At 42.1% G+C, this 24,811-nt stretch overlaps 2 protein-coding genes across 4 annotated transcripts in view; both read left to right on the top strand.

The window, feature by feature from the left end:
• The first annotated feature begins 343 nt into the window (after positions 1–343).
• Positions 344–11,419, top strand: coq8b (coenzyme Q8B). Its single transcript, XM_084351502.1, has 16 exons — positions 344–433; positions 1,019–1,200; positions 1,381–1,516; positions 2,089–2,294; positions 2,947–3,013; positions 3,946–4,020; positions 4,452–4,571; positions 4,692–4,777; positions 5,632–5,772; positions 5,865–5,946; positions 6,684–6,777; positions 7,339–7,480; positions 8,297–8,404; positions 8,522–8,587; positions 8,861–8,947; positions 9,901–11,419. Coding segments are annotated over exons 1-16 (1,899 nt in total). The 5' UTR covers positions 344–432; the 3' UTR covers positions 10,207–11,419.
• Positions 11,420–14,404: 2,985 nt separating this feature from the next.
• The window catches only part of numbl (NUMB like endocytic adaptor protein), a 63,041-nt gene continuing 52,634 nt past the window's right edge, over positions 14,405–24,811 (top strand). Inside the window, exons 1-2 of one of the 3 annotated variants that reach the window (XM_084351021.1) lie at positions 14,405–14,470; positions 14,621–14,801. The gene's annotated coding sequence lies outside the window, so the exon portion shown is untranslated. The other 2 variants (XM_084351020.1, XM_084351022.1) reach the window with 2 other exon arrangements.

Below are 24,811 nucleotides of genomic sequence, written 5' to 3'. Positions count from 1 at the left end.
TTTCGAAAATCCTGAATTAAAGCTGAAATGTGTAACTGCACATTACCGCTTAGTAAACACTACTGTACGTTACGTGTCTTGTTTGGTAACTGTGCCTTGCTACACGTGCATATAGACGACTTCAAAAACGGCAACACCCCCTTACTTCTCATTGGACGTTGTTTCATTGAAGTCCCGCCTTATGTTGACTGTAATTGGTCCAACAGTCCCGCTTTAGACGTCCATCATCTAGTGTTCTGCGCTACTATTGGTTAAAAGAATACGCTCCTTCCGCCCTTCACATCTGGGTCCCGCCTACTTATTAAAAGTCGGACTGTGATTGGTGCGCGGTCAAGTCAGTCAAATTTGAACTTCCGGGTGTGGAATCGTTGCAAAACAGTAGTGCAGGAGGACAGTCACCGAGAAAACCCTGGATAACGCCGCTACAGGAAAAGTGAGTCACTTAATATATTAACAGTAGAGTTTTTCCTTCAGTAACGTATTTTATGTAGGAGACAAACATTGTGTATAAGTGTTTGGATGTAGCTAGCATTATTTCAAGCCTCAGGTTGAAGCTGCTGACGTTATACAACATGGTTAACGCTTACCATGATACAGGAGCTAGCCAGCGAGCTAGTTAACGTTGCACAGACTATGTAATATAACTGTTGTTATCTTTAAATGTGTCATATTTTTGAATTTACCAGACTGCAAGTGACGTATCGCACCGTTATTGTAGGCCACACGTGTTCATGACAGTCTAGCATGTCTTGACACATGGTCAGACAATCACACCCAAGGTTAAACCATCTAACAGTGGGAAGAACATACCAATATATACATATGTGCCCCAACAATCTTTACACTGATCTGTCACTTTACAAATATCTTCATAGATGTGTTAAGCATGTGTATATTTAGGTAAAGATGTGTAGTGGGTGTGTCTGGTACTCGGTGTACTTTTAATTTTCTTTATTGTCACTCATACCATTTGACACCATGTGACTTGACTCCCTCCTCTCTCCCTCTCTGTTTGAAGTGATGATATCCGAGGTCCTGCAGGTGCTGCGTGGGGCAGGTAAGGTGGGGTCTGCCCTGGTCATCACCCAGGGAGAACAGCTCCGGTTAATGGCCTGCAACTCCTCCATGGCAGCAGGGGTCAAAGCTGCTCAGGATGTGGTGGAAGGACTGGTGGGCACCTTTATGGGCGGTAGCAGTGGGGTAAGCATCTTGACTCCGTCCCTTTGGGCTCTGGGAACTTGGTGTTATGGATTAATTGGTAGATTATTTGACAATAAAAAATAGCTAAAATGAATACAGCCCAAGTCGTATGTTCATATAGTCTAGTTTTTGTTTTTATTTTATGGCTAAATTACACGTCCAACTCTGTTGTGTTTGTAGCAACAGTCCATAAAGGAGGATGTGTTTCCGGATGCGGAGGGTTGGGACAATATGGACCCTGAGGAAGTAGCCAAATGGTCCGTGGGCTCCGAGTTCGCCCCTGATGCTTCGGAGCACAGCCAGACAGAATTTGGAGGTATGGTCAATACAAGCTTGTCAACATGTACTTAAAGTGACGTACACTGTTTTCTGTATATGAATATTTTCATGCTACACGTCCTTTTTTTCAATTATTACAAGGATTGTTTTGAAAATGTCATTACATTTTATCTGAAATTCATCTATAACAAACAGTTATTTGAAGACAAATCATAAAGAACAGAATATGCACTTTTTAGAAATCAGACTCACGCCTTTAGCCCTTTTTAGGTCTTTGCGAAGAAGAATAATATAAGTTGGAGGACATTTATACATCTTGAATGTATCCGTATTATGTTTCCTAATAATAATGATACATACCTTTTCTTACTAAAATTTTGTCAGTATTTTGCCTTTGAATATTCAATTGATTGAAAACTGTAGAGTTCTTTTATAGAGTATAAAAAACCTCTTGTTTCAAGTTTTTGTCATGTTGAATTTTTGTTTTATTATGCTTCAACAGGTTAGACACAGACCAAATTATATGACTTCAAAATAGTAGCATTATGGTTCTCTCATATTCACTCAATGTATTCAATAAAACTTTGTCCTCTCCTCTCTCTACCATAGGAGTACCTCCTCCCTCAGGAGCAGCTCCTGCAGGGGCAGGCTGGCCAGGACAGAGCGCTCGCTTCCTCCACACCACCCACAGCTTCCACCGGCACTACTACCAGACCAGGTCTGTCCATGACACGGTGGTTGCCAGACTCACACCAGAGGACATCAAGAAAGCCAGGGAAGCCAAGCAGGCACTGGTCAAACCTGTCAGACAGAAGGTTGGTTAAAGGACACGAGAGGGGGGCAATATGTGTCATTGCAGATTATTATTTTGTTGTATGTTTTATTGGTTTCTAATCTTTATTCATTTTATTTGTGCATCAGGCTAGTACACAAAGACACATCCTGTAAAGAGGAGATGGTCATATGACTACACATTCATACTTTTTGTTTTTTCATGCAAGTGATTGTTCAGATAGAGAAAGATGCTGACTTGGGTAAAAGCAATATGCATAAATATCGGTTTAGAAAATGATGCTTTAAATGGAGAAGTCATTATACAAATTCAGAAACAAATGTTTGTCATAGACTTTCATCAATTGAATTCATTTTAAAATATGTAATCAGTGTCAAATAATGGGGGTTTTCACCAAGTTTAGTAAATGTACAGCAGCTATATATTCATAGTAGTATCCAGGAGTAGACTAACCACAAGCAGTTGCTATGACAATATTTTGAGTTGACCCATGTTATGTAATGTGTGTCATTTACAGTATGTTTGCCTTTGTGATCTAATTCAAGGTCACTGTCTGAAGAGTTTTACCCTTTACTTTAAGTCAAGAGTTAAGAAACAAAAATCAAAAAAGGCTTAAGGGATGGTTTCAAGTAAATGTATTAATTGTTTTTATTATCTGGTTTGTCTTCTCTCAGCTGAGCGACCGTGCCAGAGAGAGGAAGGTGCCCGCCACAAGAATCAGCAGGCTGGTTAATTTTGGGGGTAAGAAGAGCATACTTTTTATACTATTGGTTTTTTACATTTTTGCGCGTATCATATGTGGTCAAACCCATTGTTCATACAATCTCAGTAGAGTCCTTCTCTTTGTCGTCCAGGTTGTCACATGGCTCTAAGTACAGCTGGAGACATAAAAACGTTCAATAAAAATGTGAAATACAACGGTTGACAGAGCTTAGAGAGCAGTAATTACACACATAAAGTGTAGCTACAATACCAAATGTTCAGACTTCCCTAGTCAGTCATCAATGGACCAATCTACAAGACAATGTTTTGCCCTTATTATACGAACACTGACATCACACTGTGGAGTTTCCACACCTGCTGTCAAGTTTAAATAAAATGTATGAAGACCTTTGTAGTCTGCATTGATGTATTTATAGATGCATATATACAGTACATGCATATCTTTACTGGGGCTGCAACTCTTAGTCTAGATAATGTTGAAAAATTGTGAAAAAAGTCGATAAAGCCAAAGCCAAAGCCAAAGGTGATGTTGTTAAATGTCTTGTTTTGTCCATAACCAAAACATTTTCTGTTCACTGTCATAGAGGAATAAAGAAACCAATAAATATTCACATTTAAGAAGGTGGAATTAGAGAATGTTTTCAAAATGAGTCACTAATTTAAGGGTTGATATCTAATCCATTAATCCTTGCAGCTCTAATCACAATTATTGTTTAAGGGCCTTCTGTGTTTACAAAGAACAGTGAAGGCTTTTACATTTTCTCAACAGCAATGATAACTTGTTTTAATTACAGGTCTTCTCAAGTGTCTGAATTGAAAAAATGTTTTACAAAAACCAGACATGAAATATAATTTCACTACAAAACTAGCAGCAGTAGCAGCTGCATCATATTAGCGCTTCCCTCAAGCATCTGTTAAGTGGCCCTAAATTTTAAATCTCTCCGCTGCAGGACTGGCAGTAGGACTCGGGATTGGTGCCATCGCAGAAGTGGCAAAACAGTCACTAGGAGGCAAACACAAAGGAGGTATACACGTCTTCATCCCACTTCTCCTCCCCTGTCCTCTGCTGTTCTCTCCCTCCATCCTTCCTTGTAAACGAGCTTTTGGTCCACTGCACGCTTGGCAGGTCCAGCAGACCGACGGACAGCTGGTCCGCCCTGGAGAAGTTTCTCATGTGTCAGTACCTGCCAGGCACTGGACAGGCATTAAATCAAACCTGTTAACAAGAACTTATACACAGGCTTTAATATGTGTTAAATGAGCGGTGTTTAATGATGTACTGCTGTCAGTTTTTACACACTGTTCCCAACAATTGGCTTGTAAGGGCTGGAGCTTAATGACCGTGCAGCAGTGTGAAGATAACTGCTCAGACAAATTACTCTTGCTATTGTTCCTCTAATACTATGTGCTCTAAATCACTGCTAATAATCCTATTCTGTGTTTGTGTGCCTTGTAGACATGAATTCCCTGTTAGACTCACCTCTCCTGTCAGAGGCCAATGCTGAGAGAATTGTCAGCACACTGTGCAAGGTCCGTGGGGCCGCACTCAAGATAGGACAGATGCTCAGCATTCAAGGTACACACTGTAACAACGGCATCACTGCTAAATGGTGTTCAGATGTCCTCACTGTATCCACACATCAGAGGCTTTCTAGGCATTTTTTTCCCTGACAACTTCCCATTATGTTTTCTTCAGACAACGCCTTCATCAACCCCCAGCTGCAGAAGATCTTTGAGAGGGTCCGGCAGAGCGCAGACTTCATGCCTGCTTGGCAGATGAATGTAAGCATGAACTGATCCTCCTGTCCCCACACAAAAATGAAGAAAAACAAAGAAGTGACACTTTGTCCAAAAGACAACAGAATCAGCTTTTAAAGAAACAAAAGCAGATGTCACACTGCGGTGGCCAATCACATAAGCCTTCAATCAATTAAACCACTGACAGAAAATGTATAAAATGACACTACTAATATAGCGCACTACTATGATAGTTATGATGAACGTTTTTCCTGTTTTCTTGTTGAAATGGCACATTTGCGTCAGGAAGAAACGCATACAGTCATATTGGGCTGCAACTAACAAGTTAAGTTGCTGTCATATACGTGAAGAACAGACACATGCATGAAGATTCAGAGGTCCCCCACATTTCTCTGAGTTTCCAATATGTACCTTGTCACCTCAAAGAACAACGTGCTGCCAGGAGACTACACCAGCAGGGGAGGAGATATACTTTGCAGACTCGTTGTGGATTAACAAAGCCTCTCTGGAAGAGTTCTTGCTCCCAAGCCGGAAGCCAGAAACTCTGCACTATCCAAGTGGCATTTATAGACAAAATGATGATACTCCCCCAGCTGTGTCAATGCTGCACAACCCTGCAGTAATTGCCGCAATGCCTCATTTGGTGTGAATACACCCTTAGTCCTTGTGTGGACTAGCATTAGTATAAGATTGTCATATAATATGTATCTATAATGTCAAAAACCTCAAAGGAAAAGTGAGGCAGTTTCTGATGAGATAGCACAAAAGATAGTTTGACCAATTCTGTTTTTAGTTGTCTGCAAGTTCTTCGGTGCAGCTTGATGTAAGTAGATTATAAAGGTTGGATACATGTTTTTTGTTTGGCTCTGATTCTGTAGAAAGTTCTAGAGGAGGAACTGGGGCCCGGCTGGAGAGAGAAGCTATCATCCTTTGAAGACAAACCATTTGCTGCAGCATCCATCGGCCAAGTGCATCATGCAGTGTTAAAAGACGGCAGAGAAATCGCCATGAAGATCCAGGTATTCACACACACTCTTTTTCTGCCTTCCTTACAACCTCTGTCTTAATCTGTCTGGATTGATTTCATCTATTGCTCTCACATTCCTCGCAGTACCCTGGAGTGGCAGAGAGCATCCACAGTGACATAAACAATCTGATGTCAGTTCTGAAAATGAGTGTGGTCCTGCCAGAAGGTAACAACCACATTAATATTAAGTGTTTGTTTGTCCCCTCAAGACTTTGTTCAGTGAATAACTGCTTATACATATGGTAATATTAAAATGCAGCTCTGTTTTGAAGTCAACAGTGTATATTTACATATGAAAGGCTCTGGGAGTTTTCATAATCCATTGTTGCAGGTTGAAGAGTGCATTCATTACTCAAAGCCAAACATTATGTTAAATGATCTAATTCATATTTATCAGCAGAAATGTGCTGAAAACGTTTTTTTTTTCTATTTAGTAGCTTTATGATGCAGAATTGAAGCGCGTGAGTCACAACAAATATTGTTCCACTGTTTGAGTCACTTAAATTCTGCAGGTTTGGCAATAACACCACATTGAGGGTAACAAATATCAGATGCTTATCCTTCATGACTTTCCCCCGTCATTCAGTTGGAAGCTGACTACAGATGCACCCCCAGTAATGTTTCTGTTGTGTTCTCTTTCATTCCAGCATTTTCAGTATTACAGTTTAGACCATGGGGTGGTGCTATAGTGTCAGGTCAGAACATGGTGACACATTTGTCACAGAGTGACAATGAGGACATCTGAATTATTTATTAAGATGCTGCTTTCTACATGCCAATCCTAGTCATTCGAAGTCAGGCAAAAACATTCAACTGTTTTATTTGTTTTTTAAAGACTGATATGTTTAAAGATGCTAGTGTCTGTATGTTTTCTTTAGATTTCTTTTCTTTCTTTTCTCACAGGCCTGTTTGCAGACAGCAGCCTAGAGGTCCTTCAGAGGGAACTGGCATGGGAGTGTGACTACAAGAGGGAAGCAGAGTGTGCCAAGAAGTTCAGGTAGGTTTTTGTGGCGTGTTCAACCATAAAGCCTGCTACACTGAAGCCCTCTAGTGAGCCGTTGTGCACCATTTAACCACACAGAATAGAAACCACACCAGGTTTGCTGTGAAGTTTCAGGATGGTCACTCAGTATTTGCTACTGCTACAAAACTGCGTATATATTGGTCAGAGACTGGATACAGCTTTCCTCTTTTATTCTCTATTCCCTTAATATGTTGGGTCCTAATAGAAATGTAGTACTACACATTTTTTGGGTATTTTTTCATTTACAAGGTATTCTACCACTATCACTACTAACAATATTATTATTTAGGATTATTCATATTGTTTTATTGTAATAACAATTTTGGAGACAGGCTGCATTTCATAGAAGTACATTTTGTTTACTTAAACACATTATGCCTTATTGGGACTTAAAATAATACATTAAGTTAAGTCACAGTATTAAGTCATTGTTGACTTTCTTTATATGCATGTTTTCTAACTGGTTTCACATATGTCATGAGTTGATTATCTTTTATTATTTTCTTTTTTTAATTATTTGTATCTGGCCTCCAGGTCCCTGCTGGAGGGAAATGAGCTTTTCCAAGTACCAGAGGTGATCGATGAGCTGTCAGGCCGCAGGGTGCTGGCCATGGAGCTAGTACAGGGAGTCCCACTGGACCGCTGTGTAGACCTGGACCAGGAGACCAGGAACGAGGTATGAGTCGACTCAAAAGGCACATGGATCCCATTTATTATGGAATTTTGTCGATGCTATTGAAATGTAAATGTGCAGTGGAGACGGGGAGAGTCAGGTAATTCTTTGGCATTTTGGAGATGTTACAGAAAATTTAACGGATTACTTTTGCACAGTTATTGCTGAATATCATATGCTTTCATTCTGTTATGTCAATTTTATCTATATCATTGCTACATCACATTAGGAGACTTGAAATGACAAACCAGTACTAAGTAATTAAAGTGTTAGAATCTATCAGTTTTTGAAGTTAAAGAGAAAAAGGCCATGGTATCTCACATAAGGGCTGCATAGGACACCATGTAGCTGAGAGATGTCGCCCATCACAGTCTGGATCTCTAATTGCAGAACCCATTAGAGCCGAAACCTGTCACAAGTAGAAGAGCAAATTGGTTAGCTCTCTTCCTCGACTCTGGGCTTTTGTTAAAAATGAGTCTATTGTATATCTGTAGTCCAGCCCTTGTTGGTAACAGGAAGCATAATATAGATCACTTTTATTTGTAAAATATGCGACATATGCTGCAATGTGACAAGTGCAGGGCTGAGCTGACTCATTAACATCCCATAGACACAAGTTACTTGCTGGCAAATTATTCAGCAGGACCTCAAAACACAGTGTGAAAAGAGCAGCAGCAGCAAAAATTAGACTGTGTGTCAGTGTAAAAATATGCATTTAACAGTTGAGACTTGTGAGCCACATAATAGAATAAGAAAATATCACATCGGTAAGAACAGCATGACAGTAAACACAAACATCTCCTCTCCTCCCGTCTCCAGATCTCTTACAACATCCTCCAGTTGTGTCTCAGGGAGCTGTTTGAGTTCAGGTTCATGCAGACTGATCCAAACTGGTCCAACTTCTTCTACAACTCAGACACCAACAAGGTGAGGGCAGTTGGGTAGTGAAGTTGTAAATTGAAATTGAACCCAGAAAAGGATGTCATGGTGATCAAGAATCCCATCACATGCAGCAGATGTGTAACACTCTCATCTTGTCTGTAGGTTGTTCTGTTGGACTTCGGAGCGTGCAGAAGCTACCCAGAGTCATTCACAGATGACTACATACAGGTATGATGCATCTAAAATTATAAGACACCCACCAATGAGCAGCACAACATGATTTATGCAACAAGGTTTCTGTGAATAATTAAGCACCTAGGCCTTTGGCAAAATTTTGCAACAGTGAAGGAAAAATGATTATACACTATCAAATGCATGTGGGCGCATTCATGTACTTGCAGCTACTTCAGTCTGCTGGGGCCTTAAAGTGGAGTTAAACATGATTACAACATCCATATCATCATTATCTGTGTGTATGTTCTTGTGTGTGTGTTTGTTCAGGTTGTGCACGCAGCTTCTGTGGGCGATCGAGCCACTGTTCTTTCCAAATCGAAGGACCTGAAATTCCTGACAGGCTTTGAAGCCAAGGTGAGATATTTCAGTCTCTGCTGCTGCACTCATTTATTTTTGATATGATTTATCCTCCTCTGTCTCTTCTGTCTTCTCCATTTATTTGTTTCTCTTCCTTCCTCATTCTCACTCCATGTGCTCTTATTTAGTTTCCCCATTCCCCACTCATAGTGCATGTTCCATCTTCTCTTAACACATTTCTTTTTTATTTTACACATATCATGAAAATCTGTGCTTGACAAGGATGTGGCTTCGCCTGTTGCGACAAACCTATTGTGCTGACCCAGACTTCGACTTAAAAAAACGTAATGTCCTCTGAGAGGCAATTTGTGATACAGCCCAAACAAACAGACACATTAAAAAGACAACAGACAGACAAAAACAACAACAGCCTCATCTGTAGATCATCTGTAGCAGCCATCATTGATGTAGTCACAGTCCAGGCAGACATTTAAAGTGCAGTGTATAATACTTGTACCAGATATTTTCACTAGACTCCTAGAGTCTGCGGTTATCAATAATATATGACCACAATCGGTTATAATTACATAATTATAATTAGACTGTTACCTACAAATACCCCTGTATTCTAAGAATTGCAAGATAACACATTGAAGAAGGGCAAATTGCTCAAAAGGTTTGGGTGACAAAATTGTCGAATGGGAGTGCTGTCCTTGTCTTAATTGTCCAAATATTATATAAAAACTGACTGGATAGAGGTAAGATGGGGAGAAACCCACTGATTTATTGGGGTTGGAAATATAAAAATCTGTACATATACTGTGTGTCTACATAACCAACATCTCCAGTAAACATCGCCTCCGGCTGCCTCAGAATGTACACTCTCAAAAATGCAGCTTAAAGTCAATGTGTGTGTTCTAATTTCCAGCTTCAACATATCGAAGGCTTAGTTCAGCTGATTATCATGCACACAGGCAGCCATTGTAACGCCTCTCCATGCTCCCTACCAGGCCTTCGCAGACGCCCACGTGGAGGCGGTGATGATCCTCGGCGAAGCCTTTGCATCCGCAGAGCCCTTCGACTTTGGCATCCAGAGCACCACCCAGCGCATCCAGAGCCTCATCCCCGTCATGCTCCGCCACCGCCTCACCCCTCCACCAGAGGAGACGTACTCCCTCCACCGCAAGATGGCCGGCTCTTTCCTCATCTGCTCCAAACTGAATGCACACATACAGTGCAAGGACATGTTCCTAGATGTGTACAACAGCTACAACCAGAGGAGGCAGGTGGAGCAAGCAGCACAGGCAGCTGCTTAGACGCTCAGGGACAAGGTCACTGCTGCTTTATCAGAGGAAAGGGACAGAAAAGATGGAGTGCAGAGGCTGGATCAGACTTACCTCAGACTTTATACCATGTTAATATATAAGAGACCATGCCCACATGCTCAAATGAGGAGCATGCTTGACTTTCTATGCCTTGGAGTTTCCTTTCAGTGCTACAGTTTGACATGACTATGACAGTATCATGATTGTGACGTGTATAATGATGATTCAACGTTGAGGCCTGGGTAAACTCTCAGACTCATGTGCAGACAAACATAAATACTTAATTATTAACTATGACATGACATTTGATCATCAAGGGTTTCACATTACAGAACGATGACATCAAACTCATGCATCTATGCTGCTGGAAACTGAAATGGTCATAGTGGAGAGGAAGAAATGGTCCAGAGCCTGGCTTCATTTCGCAAAGAAAGATGACACCAGTGCTAGTTGTAATTTCCATAAAGTGATCATTTCAAGTAAGGATGGAGGCTCCAGCTGCCAGCTGAAACGTCTGTCTACTCAACATGGGTTCAAACTCCAAAAATGACATTGATTTTTAAACTTTATCCATGAGTGCCAGTGCTTCCCAGCTGAGCAGCACGTCGGTTAAGGAGGATGGATATCCTGTGTTATAAGAACATTCAGACTCAGAGATAATAAAACAGTTAATACTGTAAACCTGTGTAGGCCTACTTTATTTCTATTTAATAATGGGAATAAGCAGAATCCATAACGGCATCAGGATCTATAAAATGTTATCAATTCCCATCCCTATTGTTTAAACTTACGAGTTAATTGACAAGAGGATTATTTAATTCATTTTGAGTGTTGGTGTGTGTGTGTTTGATCATATTGGCCCAATGGTTGCATGTCTCTGTCACAGCAGACACACTACCATACGTCCACCATATTTCCAAAAGAATGGTTGTCTTCTGTCCTGTTCTGTTCTGTTAGAAGATCTTCCTGTGCTGCTTGAGGAGCTGGAGAATAAAGCTTTCTCCTAAATGTGATGACTGGCAGACTAGATGAGCAGATTATGAGAGGAGTTAGTGCAGACGCTTTATTGAATCCAATTGTGTGATGGCCTTGCATTACAAAGTATATCTGACATAAAACTCCATAATGTGAAATACTTGCCTACGACTCCTTTTTTCTTTATGACAGAGATGTGTACTGTAAGATACAAGGCCAGTGTGCTGTGTGTGTTTTTTTTTTTATGAAATAAAATATTTTAATGTATCACAAATTGAGCTTTACTGGCAAGTGTCAAGCAGAGGCCATAAGCCAAGGACTTGGTTCACTCTGTATTGATCTTTCCATTTCAGTTATAGTCCTCTTTGGGGATTGTCATTGACTGGAGGCCATGTTTGATCTCATTCTCCACCTACACAGTTCTTGTATTGACCGTTAAGCATCTTCATACAATATTTTTGGCTCACGAAATGTAAGACTCAAGCTAATGGTGGCATTGATGGGTCTATTTTTTTCAGGAACTATTTTTGCTTCATGGCAGTGATGCCACTTTTGTCTTAAAGCAAGCCATTACATCACTGCGGGACCGTTTGCGAACTCAGTGTCACTGTTGACACCACAGGAGCCAGGATGTGAGGCTTTCACTGACATCGTAAAAAACCTGATGGAAAAAGATGCAGCCTTTTACTGTATCTTCCATTAGCACTTGCCGTTAGTGTCCTTCCATTGAGCTTTGTTACATCCTGTACATTACAGCTGCTGAGCTGCTCCTACAGCGAGGCCACCTCTGATACACTCCATCAAAATCACAGTTTGCTTTTCCGAGTTTGGGAATGGGCCACAGCTAATAACCGCAGCACATGTTGAGAGAAGAAAAAGCACATTCTTCTCTTTTTAGTTTCACGTAACGGAAAGTTGGAGCTTTTCTCTGCGTGTAAGATGCAGCTGGCTTCGGTTTATTGTAGAAGAATTGGCTCTTTTTGGTCCCAGACTCAGCCTTTTGTATTAGCACTAACACGGCACTGGTGAGGGGTTATTTCTACCAGGAGAGATGAGACATGATAAGTATGTTAACGTTATGTTTGTGCAGAGAAACATCTATGGTTTTAATGATTGTTGGTGTTGCTGAGTGAAAGATAATATAATGTTGTTGGACTTAAGGCCTACTAGGGAACACAGTGTGAACATTAAGGGACAGTCTCTCTGCCCAGTAGGCTTTTACTGTTTATCTTACACAGGCTGGAAAGCCTTAATTATACTGGAGCTTCACTGTTTTCTGTCTTCAACTGTTAGAATTCCCTGGGGATGTTTACTGGCAATTGTAACCTTATGTTTGTGTGTATTTTTAAGCTCATTTGGTATCACTTTGACATTTAGAGCAGGGCTGTAGCAACCATTGTGGAGATTGAAGTCATGGCCTTTAAGGTTTTGAGGGGGATTTGGCAGCAATCTGAGAGTAGTTTACATTCTGCACTTTTAGAGCCAATGTCATTAAAGATCCCCTCCAGACATTATTTGAGACGTATAAAAACGCCCCAAAGTATCCTGCTTGTATGTCCAGGTGTTAAACTGAGATAACGGGTGAGAACAGGGACGATTTCCCCCTTCAGCAGATAATGTGAAGACAGCCTTCGAGTGTCAAACTCTGCACATGCATCATTCTGGACAGCTCACACATCACAGTGAAGAAACAAAAAGACAGTTTTTTTAAGTTGAGTAGTTTAAGGGCAACAAAAAGTTTGAAATGTATTCAGCATTTCCCTATACCTGAATGTTTTTAAATGTTGACAGCCTTCAGAAGGATTTGAAACAAAATCTCTATTTTTTTTTTAACTTATTTATACTCATACATTCAATTATTCAAGTGTTGGACCACAATGAGTTCAGCATTAGTGATGTACAATTTGGATTTTTGCCAATATCTGATATTTTCCAACTCATTTTGGCCCATTGCTGATACAGATACTGATACATGTACACATAGTTTTTCCACCTGCTGCTGACAACATCAAGTCTCTCCTGCTGTGGAAAAAAAACATTATTATGCCTCCTCTTAACTTGATGGCCCACTTGCAGACACAGCCATACAAAGCTTTTCAAAATGTACACGTTGACTGGGCAAAGTAAGAAAACTACTATGCGTAATCTTATCAGTCTGTCATATCGGCGGATGCCTGTATTCCATTTTTAAAACCTTCTCCCGTGATATTATCGTGCATCTGTTCTTGGCATTACTCCACAGAGTGCATTTAACCTGCACTCAGAAAAATACTTTGCCTTAACAGTGACTTTAAGTATTTTAATTACACATATATTTTCCATTTAAATGTATTACACAACTTCAATGTAAAGAGTCACCTTTAATGCAAAATGTTTCTATCAACCTGAGACAATGTGAATAACACTTGAAAAATGTATTAACATTATGTTTATGTAGAAGCAAACACACAAGGTTTATGTATAAGTCTGCATTAATCTAGTTTAATCAGACAGTTATTTATTTACATTGACTCAACATGATAACATTTTATCTTTTTACTTTTAATTAAAATACTTAAAGGAGCACTATGTAATTTTGGAGAAGAAATTCAAACTCAGAATTTTAAAATTTACAATATTAATGAGGTAATAATACAGACCCGGAAATATGTATTTTTCCATAACTGAACAAACAAGCTGTTCTCAGAGGAAAGTAAGTTCCCCATAACACTGTTTGAAGCTAGAAAGGTGGCAGGGTCCGCCACATATAAACAAAGTTAAACAGTATTAAAGTGTGTTGTCCTTTAAGGTCAGTTTGTTTATTCAGTTCATTCAGTCATGAAAACAAAGAAAAGGAGTTTGTCTATTTAGTCTGTTTAGGCATAAAAAATAAAATCAGTCACTGAAGCTCTTTCTCCTGTGATCTTGTCTGTGTAAAAGTTTCCCTGCTCGTGCAATGGTTTAAAGGCCTGATCTCAAGTTCACAGTGTTGACCCGCAAAGCATCTGCCCTGACAAAGCACCTTTGAGCAAGACACCTGTTCCCTAAACTCCCTGGAGCTTCTCTCTCCCAGCAGCAGCAGAAGTCTCCCCACAGGGATGAGTGGAGTAGCTCATCGCCACAGCCGCCCAGACGCCGCACGGTGGCGCAGTGGAGCGACTGAAACGGAGCCCTGCTGAGTTTTTTTTCCCCTTCTCTGGAAAACATCAATGGAGAGAGTGTATTTGCATGTCCGGCCGTCTGTGCCAATGGGCGCACTGGGAAGGCTGGGTTAGCGGGTGGAGCCGGGGGAAGCAGCCCAGTAAGTGCACAGTCAACAACCAAAGCATCCGAGATTACTACAGACACACCAATTTCACCGAAATCTCCCTTGAATCGCTGTTGTGAACCTTTTTTTTTATATATATATTTTATTTTGTGTGTGTGTGTGTGCGTGCGTATGCGTGTGCAGCGACCAGGTTGATTTGCGGCTCCACATCGCCTCCATACATCGCCCTCACAGCGCGGATGAAGAAGATTTTGTGACATTAACACACTCGCAGCATATTCTTGTGTGTAACGCGTTTTCCTGCCCGGGGTCCTGGATTTACACAGAGGAGGAGCGGGGAGCCGATCATCCGTCGTTCTCTTGGGTGAGTTCACTGGATTCCCGTCCAATCTGGCATCCCTGCTTACTGACACTTCCAGGGTTATTTGGACACCCGGTAATGCCTTTATAATGAATGAATCGGCGATCTGGGAGTGCTCGATTCACTCGTAACGAGGCTGAATACTTGATTGGTGAGTTATCGGGTCATTATAATGTTTGGATACAACTGCAGCGCTTTTTGGATATGGATCTCGCCGGCGGGGCCCATATGTGTGAAATGAATGAAGTGTGGCAGCCACAAGCCTTTGATAGCGGTTTACACCCCTGATACATAACGAAAGAGAAATAAGTGGACTGCTGTAGTGATGGGCTGTTACACAGAACTGCCGGCACACAGTTAGTCTCAGTGCCTTATTGGGCTACTCCAATGGAGCCATATGGATTTAAAAAAAGCTGTAACTTCAGGCCTAATGTTGAATTATAGCTCCTTATTATGATGATCATGATGGCCAGTTACTACCAGGAATTTCGGTGATTGCGTCATGATTGGCGTGGGAGTGAGATAATGTGACATCGATTGAGCTGTAATGACTCGCTTTGATTGCTGGGTAATTATTTGTTCTCAGGCTGTTTGTGGGATTTTTTTTTCCTTCTTCCTCCAGGACAGCATGGCAACTGAAACACGCGCCCTGAGTTTGAATATGTGCGACCATAATTCTACCTGACTGCAGGATTATCTCAGCCTGCCTCCATTGCAACACGCTGTGCGCCCTAATTGTCTTGTGGGTTTGGTTGCATCATTTTCATCAAACTTCTTCCAGAGCTTAGTCTTCGGGGCTTCAGCTCACTGTGATCTCTCCCACACTTCTTGTTCCCTGACATGAATGTGAGATTCAGAGAACATAAGAGCAAAAAAAAAAAAAAAACAAGAAAAAAGTATGGGATTCAAATGACTCAGAAATTGCAGTTATAAGGCACACACTTGGCACATGCCTTCGTATATAGGCCCCAGTAAATGCATGCGGCTCTATTGTCTGTGGAGCTCCATCTGTTCCATGACATGGCATTCCTCAGACAGTCAGTCATGCTGTTAGGGGGTGGTCTACCCTGACCCACTGCCAGAGCGAGAGAGAGCGAGTGTGTCACATGGGGTTTATTAAGAGAGTAGGTGCAGGGATCAGGGTGTCCCAGCCCACAAGCCTTAGACCACCTGCACAGACAGCTCCTGGGCCGGGCCGGAGGGCTAGGTTAAACTCAGGAGCAGGCTCAGTGAAGCTCTACGTCTGGCCTGAGGTTAGGCCAGGGGGATGGCACGGTTCAATCTGGAGCATGAGCTACATTAATGCAAGCTTTGGTTTAGAGCTAGGGCTAAAGGAGGGCCAGGTTAGGTCTTTAAATGGGCTGGAGGTGGCTAGATTTGGTCCAACGTCTGGGTCAAATAGCTGAGAGGAAGGTTAGGTTTTGCATGATACGCGGGCTAGTAGTCTTGGTTTGGTCTTGGATTGGAGCTGAAAGAAGACAAAATTTGTTCTTGAGCCGTGACTAGAAGAAGGCTATTGGTCCAGACATAATGACAGAGACGGCAATGTTTGTCCTGGAGCTGGGACTAGACGAAGGCAATGTTTGTGCTAGGGTTATGTCTGGAGGAAGGCTAAGTCACGTCTAGAACTTGGGCTAGAGGAGGGCTAGATGTGGTCTGGTTCTGGGTCTAGAAGAAGGCTAGATGTGGTCTGATGTTGGGGCTAAAGTGGCAAGATTTGGTCCAAAGTTTGGGTCAGATAGCCTGAAGAAAGGTTAGGTTTGGCCTAAAGGTCAGCTAGAAGGAATCTAGGTTTGGCCTCGGGGCTGAAGGTAGACTAAATTTGGTCTAGAGCTGTGGCGAGAAGAAGGCTATTAGCTGAGAAATAGGACAAGAGGATGGCAAAATTTGGACCAGAACTGGGGCTAGAGGAAGGCTACATTTGATCTGATGTTGGGGCTAAAAGGATCTAGATATAGTCCAAAGTTTGGGTCAGATAGCCTAGAGAAAGGATAGGTTTGGCTTAAAGCTACGGCAAGAAGAAATCTTCGTTTGGTGTCAGGTCGGGGCTGAAAGGAGACTAAAATTGGTCTACAGCTGGGACTAGAAGTTAGCTTTTGGTCCAGAAACAGGACCAGAGGAAGGTTAGATTCGACCTCAAGCTGAGGTGCTAGAATCTCTGAGGTCCAAACCAAAGCACTCCTGGATACAAATCGACTGTGATGTAGCTAATCAGTGTTGCAACTCAGTCATCACAGCTAGAACATAATTACACCACCCCCGTCACACAGCAGTACACACACATAAATGCATACACATACACACTATCCATTTCCCCTTAGACCATTTCCCCTCTTCCACTTCTCTGATTGCTGCATTAGGACTTGGCTGTCTTTTGTTGTCCACACACACACACACACACACAAACACACACACGCACAAACGCAAGGGGGAGGGTGGGTGCAGCTGAGACCACAATACAACGGGGATCAAAGGTCATCCAGCTGGCCAATCAGGGTGCAGTCTGGGCTAGCTGGTGGCGGAGGAGGGCGTTGCCCCCCTTTGTGCTGGTCAGGGTGGGTCCGCTAAACAAGCGGCTCCACTTCCAGCCCCGGCCCCGCCACTGCCGCCGGCAGGCACACTGTGCTTCCTCAGCCTCTGGACACTATTAGACTGCAGGTCAGACATTTGCCCAGTTTAGAGGAAGTCCTTTATTGATTTATGTCTAGATATTTGGCATGTAATCAGCTTCTTCTTGAAAAACTTGAACTCTTGAGCCTTTGTGGAGAAAGAATAGAAGCACAAAAAGTTAGGATTTGAACTATAAACTGACTATTGTGCCGCACATGGGCTGATACAGTTTAGAGGATTCACAGCGTTCCATTGGTACTGTGCTTTCATGTGCTGTGCATTTGAATATGCGTGTGTGTGAGTGCTTTAATGAATGAAAACCAGCTATCAAAACCCTTTAATTGACTACACAATTCTATTTCTGGAGGTGGGATTAATTAAAGGAAAAAAAAAAAACATAATGAGATTTGAAGTACTTAAAAGATGGTGAGGGGAGGGCGGATGAAAGAGACGAGTGGTGGACGAAGAAGTGCTTTAGAGACGAGCAGGGTGTTTTGGGACGAGACAGAAATTAGGAGAGGCAGAGAGAAAGATCGAGGCCGCAGAGTGACAGTATGGAAGAACAAGCGAGAGACGGACCGAACAGAAGGGAGAGCGAAAAGTGGGAATGAGCCAACAGGGACACAACAGGGAAACCATTTGGTCCCTGTCTTTAGTCTGTGGCAGACTCTCCTCTCCTTGTTGGATGTGATCACGTCAGTCTGCACAGAACCTGCGACACAGAAGATGTACTTGTCTTCTAACGTTTACCACCATGTCATCCTCCCTCTTTCCCTCTCTCCATCACTCTCACACGCACTCTTCCAACTCTGCTGTCTGAGGCCTAAGTGCCTTCAGTATGTGCTGAGTGGAGTTATCTGATTTCTGCAGGCTAGTTAAATGCAACCACTCCTTTCTCCCATATAGTTCCATTACTGCACACGCTAATGGCATGCCTACAGTGCAAAAAAAACAGGCCTATTGTTGCGTCTATGTGTCTGTTTGTGTGCGTTGATGGGCTTTTATTGCCGTGCATTATGTTGATCTGGATTGATAAATGATTGGAGCAATGGATTTCGAACGCTTGTCTAGCGGACGCTCATGTGTGAAGGTAGCGGTTTGTGTTTTTCTCCGTGTGTTTGACCATGCGTGTGTGTGTACGTGTTTCCCTAGCGATCAGCAGTTTATTTCTTTGCTTCAGCGGCGTTTTTTCTCTGCAGATAACAAGGAAAGTGGAAATGGGTCTTTCTCGGCAGCCACGAATCCGAGTAGAGCGCTCATTGCAACTAATAACTGTCACTTTGAGTTGCGAGGGTTGCATATTTTGTCTCATTGGCCTCTTGATTTATTTTTTGGTGATGACCTACTTCAGCCTGTTTAGCTGTTGAAGCTCAGATGCAACAACTCGATGAGGGACGTGTGTGAAAAAAGAACCGTAATGCTAAAAAAAACCACGCCTCTGAAGCATTACATCCCTCCCACAGGGTCTGATTTGATCTGTTCTTTTCCACGCTTTTAGCAACTGCTTTGCTTTCTGCTTGTCGATTGTTTTCACACAGTTTGTCCCAAATGACGCCTCGAACCGACCATGAATGTCCAATACAGAATGCTTTTAAACCCATACCTCCCTCTGCACTGTGAACACTCTGCTCTCGTGGCTTTGCCTGGCTTACAGAGGAGGTTTAACAGTCTCACTGTGACATTCATGGCGGAATGAACCTATTAGCTATCTTGCTGACAGTTAGATGAGAAGATCCATATCACACTAGCATTGAGGGATGAATAGCTTAGCTTAGCATAAAGACTGGAAGCAGGAGGAGACAGCTACCTCTGTCTAAAGGTAAAAAGAAAATCTACATACCAGCACCTCTAAAGCTCACTACTTAACACATTATCTCAACTGTTTAATGTGTACGAAAGTGTAAAACTGCTGCCAGTCTTTGTGCTAATGCTACATTCGCATCATATGGGATGGGTTGTAGAGATGGTAGAGCTTACCATGTTAACGCTGGAGTTAAAAATGTTGTAGTTCCAACAGTAAAATTCCTACCCCTTCTCTCCAGGCCTCGCTCCAGAGCCACTCCTTCAAAATTAATGAAAGCGCACTGCCGGTCTACGCTGACTGCCCCGTAGCTCCTGCTAGCCAGCTGGGAGATGTGTGTGAGTGGCTAGTTTGCTTCATTCAACACTGTGGCTGTGTGCTTTGTGCTACTGTGTTAGCTGCTGAACAACAGGCTCATGGCCTGTGTACTGTGAGCGCAGTGCATCTTTGTAATCGCTAACCATATCCAATTAACACATGTCTCAATCACATGTAAGAAAACACCTGATATTATCAAAAAAACAAACATGGATATTGTTAGTACTCACCGCTGTCAAGCTAGCATGTTGGGAATGGGAACATTTGGCTGCCTTCTCTCTCTCTCTGCCATTCTTGTGCGATTAGCTTGCTTAGCTTTAGCAATATAGCCGAGCCTTGTGGAAGATTCTGTTCATGTGCAGTGATTTCATTGGCAGATATGCGACGGGGAGGCAGGTAAATAGGTAGACAGGCAGGTAAGCCGTCCAATCATTTCCTTCGATCTGAATGAAATGATTGGACAAGCTTATTAGAGGCCTGCAGCAGCCACAGGCACCAGGTTAATCCTTTTTTGCCAGAATATTTGATTTATTGATTGCTGTCAACATTTTCTACAATTATGACAAAACTGCTTCTAAAATAACTTTCCAACCCGTATTTTTAATACATTGATCAAAGGTGATGTGAGTGGCCCTTATGTGTTTGGTTGTCAGGCATAATACCTGAATGGTAAGTCTGATGTAACAGTGAATGTTACTTGGATGTTGACATGAAAACTTTCTACAAGTTTGAAACGCGTAGTTATGATGTCTCCAATATGAATATTTGTTATTTTTATCTGCTTTATTGATTTTATTGCTTTTATTGTTTTACTATTTTTTTCTGCTTATTTTACTGTAAGCACTTTGGTATGCCACTGGCTGTTTTAAATGTGCTATATAAATAAGGCTGACATTGACATTGACATAAGATAAGCTAGGAACCATCTATTTCTTTGAGAAATCAAATATAATATAAAAATTTGACATTATTCACAGAATTTCTACTTTTAAATTGTGTAGCAGCATTTATTTTCAGCAATATATAAGAAACAAGAAGTAATACAAAAACTAGAAATTCCTTTCAGTTGCCACATTACCCACAATAAAACACACAACTTGTTGTGTTTACGCTTTGGCATGTGATTGTGAGCTGCAGAGGTGAGGTGGTGAGCTGTTCCTTTAAAGAAGTGTGGCATTCATGAATGATTCCAGTATGATTCCTCCGACCAGGTAGGAAATTAAGGGTCGGAAATGATTGAGTAAGGCTTGTCCTTCTCTTCACAAACTGTATTAGTGTCCTTGAGCTGTCCCCATTCCCTGTCTGAAGATTATAGCTGTTCTTGACCAAGTTAGATTACATTTAGCTGTGTGAGGGTATGACCGGATTGCAAAGCAGTAAAGGTGCTCGCAACTTTCCGTGCATTAACAGAAATGATTGCGTAATCGGGATTCTCCATTTGATCTATCTGTGGTGTTAAATGAGCCCAGATGGCCTGTCTGCACTATGATACATCTGAGGAACGCTGCCATTCTTAGTTTCTAATCTTGTGTGATTTACAGTAGCTACAGCCCACGTACAGTGACTCTCTACTACTCTCCTCTGTTATAACTCCAAGACTGTGCAGGGTGTGTGCAGCTGAGCTTTAGTCTCAGCGTGGAAAAAAACACTATTTAATACGACGCTGGCTTCTTCTCTGCACTATTTCAGAGTGACGCAGAGGGAGAGAGATTGTTAGCGTCAGACAGAACCTAAGTTAAATCTTCCAGAGCACAGAGGGGCCTATTCACTGTGCTATGTGAAGAGTGGAGAGGGAGAGAGAGGCGGAAAGAGGGAGAGAGGTGGCAGCGAGTGAAGTGGGGAGGAGCGGGGTGACTACACTTAAAGTGGTTTTTACGGTTGATGGTTTGCATCTGTGCGCTGTGTGATGTGTAGCTCCACAGGCCTGTCTGAAGCAGAGATGGAGTGAAGGGTGGAAGACAGCTGATGGCAGTCTTCTGCTCATAGAGGACACATATAGGAAACACATATAGTAATCGAGCTCTGCATCGGTGTGTGTCTGCGTTTGTGTTTGTGTGTGTGTGTGTATTTGGGTGTGTGTGAGTCAGAAAGAGGGGGGAAAGTCTCGGTTTGTGTGGGAAAGCAGCCACACGTTACCTCCAGCTGAAAAAAGAATGAGTCACCGGAGAAACGAGTACACGTCTTCAGCTTTGTTTTCGTGCGCATGCATACTGTATGTGTGCGTGCAGTGGTGTGCACGTGACAAAACGAGGCCTGGCAAAATAAAGGTCATGACTGTGCATCAAAACTGTTCAAAATGCCTCCACGTGGTGAAGGAATGACACTGGTGAGGTGTGATGTATCACTGTCAGAACACTCAAATACCAGTGTTAGTGTCGACCTCAAAAATCATATAGTGGTTGGGCTGTGAGGTCATTGCTTATGTCAGCTACTGTTTATTGGGAAATAATTGATACCTTGAGCTAACAGTTGGTTAAGATTTAATACCCAAGTTGACTCTACTAATTGTTTTGTGTAAGGCAGCAACTGCTTTGTTTAGCTGTTGTTGTTCAAGAACTATAACTCTTAGTGAAAGGATAAAATGACTCTTACTGGGTAATGAAAAGCATAACAGGAACACAGAGCTCTCCCTGGGTTTACTGGTTACTTTCAGCTGGACTCTTTGTTTCCCTACTTTTGGCACTTCTTAGGTGATCTTTGGTCACTGTAGTAAATCAGGCACTTTTATTGCATCCAGAACATCAACCCGATGTTTCCCCTCTGTGACCTTAATGTGATCATGTTATTTATGTCTCTGTGATGGAGAGCGGAGATAAAACTGGGGAAAAAACACAAAACAAGATTTTATCCGGGGAACATACTGACCAAATAAAACTCTTGCTGGACATCAGTCATTACCTTACCTCTGTCCCATGAAATTTAGGTAGTGTAGTAGTTTTTTCTTTTTTGGCTTTGCTGACGGCTGATATTACATACTTTGAGAGAATCGAGTCATCACTGATGCCAGAGAAAAACAAGGAATCCTTTGTGTTTTGGTTCACAGACTCCTCCAGGTTACTCTTGTAATTTTTACCGTAATCACAGTAATAAATCCACCTGTACAAAATTAGTGGCCGAGGGAGAGATTACTCTTGTAAGCGGCACGTGTTGTTCTCTGCGTGGACCGGTTTGTGGCTCGCCTCCTGCTACAGTATGCTTGTAAATGTGTAAATGTGCCAGCGAGGCTTTCAGTTTATAAAACATCCTTTCTGTTTACCGGCGCTATGACTCATGGTTGTTATGGCGAGGAGCTCTGACAGCAACGCAGCTGATTAGGAGCATCTGACTCCACATGACTGTACTCCGCTCTCTCTCTCTCTCTCTTCTCTCTCTGCCTCCATCAGTCTGTCGCTCCTCGTCTCTGCCTCTCTTTCCGTCTTTTTATTTTCTCACCTTTTTCTGCTCTGTGATGCTTTGCGATCACTTCTTTGGCCAGGTGTCACTCAGTCTTTCATTTGTTTGTTCATTCACTCCTCCTTGTTTCATTGTGTGTTTTTCCCACGTCTCCTCCTCCTCATCACGTCTCTCGCTGTAGTTCTGCAGCGCTCAACAACCTTTAATATACCTCATATAGATTTTCTTATCACACCATTGCCCTTCACTACTCCTCTCCTCTTCTCTGCTCTCAGTCCCATCTTTCTGCCTGTCTTTCTATGGTGGCCAGCTGCATGCCAGATGAGGCCCACTCTCCCAGCTGTTGGCATCGTGATCATGAAGAAAAGAGGACTGAGGTGGAAATCATTTCTCCTGAAACTGAAGGCGTAGTAATCCTCATAATACATGTGAGAAGGAGACAAGGAGGAAAAGGAAGAATACAAAAAAAGCACACCAAAATTATTAACCAAATCCTAGTGGAGGGATTTTTTGTAATATCCTGCCATAAAATAAGAGACTATTAAAACTGATTAGCCATATATGAGAGAAGCCGGTCATTAACACTGTAGTGAGGACCACAGACACACTGTTAATCCCTATGGGGACATTAAAGCGATGACACAGAAGATAAAAATGTCATTAAATAGTGTAAGGTCACTTTTGAGTGCCACAGATGGACTTTACTGTAACTTTAGAGGCTTATTGCACTTATTAGAAACCACATCACAGAGATGCAGAAGAGTGCGCAACATCTCAGCAAGAGTTTACGACAATGTATTCAGCAAAAATCTCACGTTGACTAGTTGGTTTTGGTGTGTTTGACGTATAGAAGGGAAAGGGAAACGAGGCTACACCCTGAATTGTAAGTAGGAATACAATAGGTGAAGAGGTAGGGGTGTGAAGGAGAGGAAGAGGAGTTTCACTGCTGAGTGAAAACATATCAGCCATACGTAACCTTTCAGGCGCTTAAAGTGAGAACAATGCTCGGAGAAACCTTTCAACCCACACAGCCGGTGTTCCTCTCTCCCTCAAAGAGATAGCTGGACATTTTTGGGAACAGAGATTATTCACATTCTTGCAGAGGGTTAGGCCTATATGATAAAACTGATGCCACTCCTGTGTATGTCCACTAAATATGGGCAACAGCAGCAGTCGGGTAGCTTAGTTGGTAGCAGGGGGACCAGCTAACCTGGCACCTCTAAAGCCTATTAATTCACTATACATAGATATACATACATATTTTGGCCTCTCAGAGTCAAACCATGCTGCGTTGATATGCATCTCCATTCATAGGTTAAAGGTACAGAACATTAAAATTCAATAACATCTTCAACAGAAGGGTAATAAATAACAGTGTTGATATAATAACGTCTACACTGTATGTATTGTTGCAGATATCTACTGAAGATAGCATGCCAGCTAACCCTGGCCCGACACAGTCCAAAGCTCTTGCGCTAGTGGTGTAAACGCCAACATCCCCCCACCGCTCTGAGGTCCCATCTGGACCACTAGCTGCACGGCTAACTGAGCTAATTACCTAATGGCAGCTACAGTGAGCAGTAGCAGTTACTCTGGTGATATGCCGTCCCCTTATTTGAGTATGATTTGACAAGTGGCCAATTCTTACATATCGCACCTTTTAAATGTGCCGAGTTCTGCTCGACACTGACCACCTCTGGATTCAGGTCAAGCCAAGCGAGCACATGTGTATGAAAAAGGGCTACAAGTTGTTCAAAGAGCCAGGCTAGCTGTTCCACCTGCTTCTTTGTACCAAGCTAACCTCAATTGTCTTGTAGTACAAATATTAGAAGAAAAAAAACATGCATTTTATACTTCATTACATATAAAATGTAATATTTTTTGGCTGAAA

This window comes from Pagrus pagrus, assembly GCF_965226575.1.
Source record: "Pagrus pagrus genome assembly, chromosome: 4".
In the NCBI taxonomy this organism is placed as follows: Eukaryota; Metazoa; Chordata; class Actinopteri; order Spariformes; family Sparidae; genus Pagrus; species Pagrus pagrus.
The sequence above is the reverse complement of the archived record's forward strand: the minus strand, read 5'-3'. Positions and strand labels throughout refer to the sequence as shown.

Coding starts and splice junctions, on each gene's coding strand:
- coq8b (XM_084351502.1), top strand. Junction 8,405..8,521: donor ACAACTCAGACACCAACAAG/GTGAGGGCAGTT, acceptor TCTTGTCTGTAG/GTTGTTCTGTTGGACTTCGG. Junction 8,948..9,900: donor TGACAGGCTTTGAAGCCAAG/GTGAGATATTTC, acceptor GCTCCCTACCAG/GCCTTCGCAGACGCCCACGT.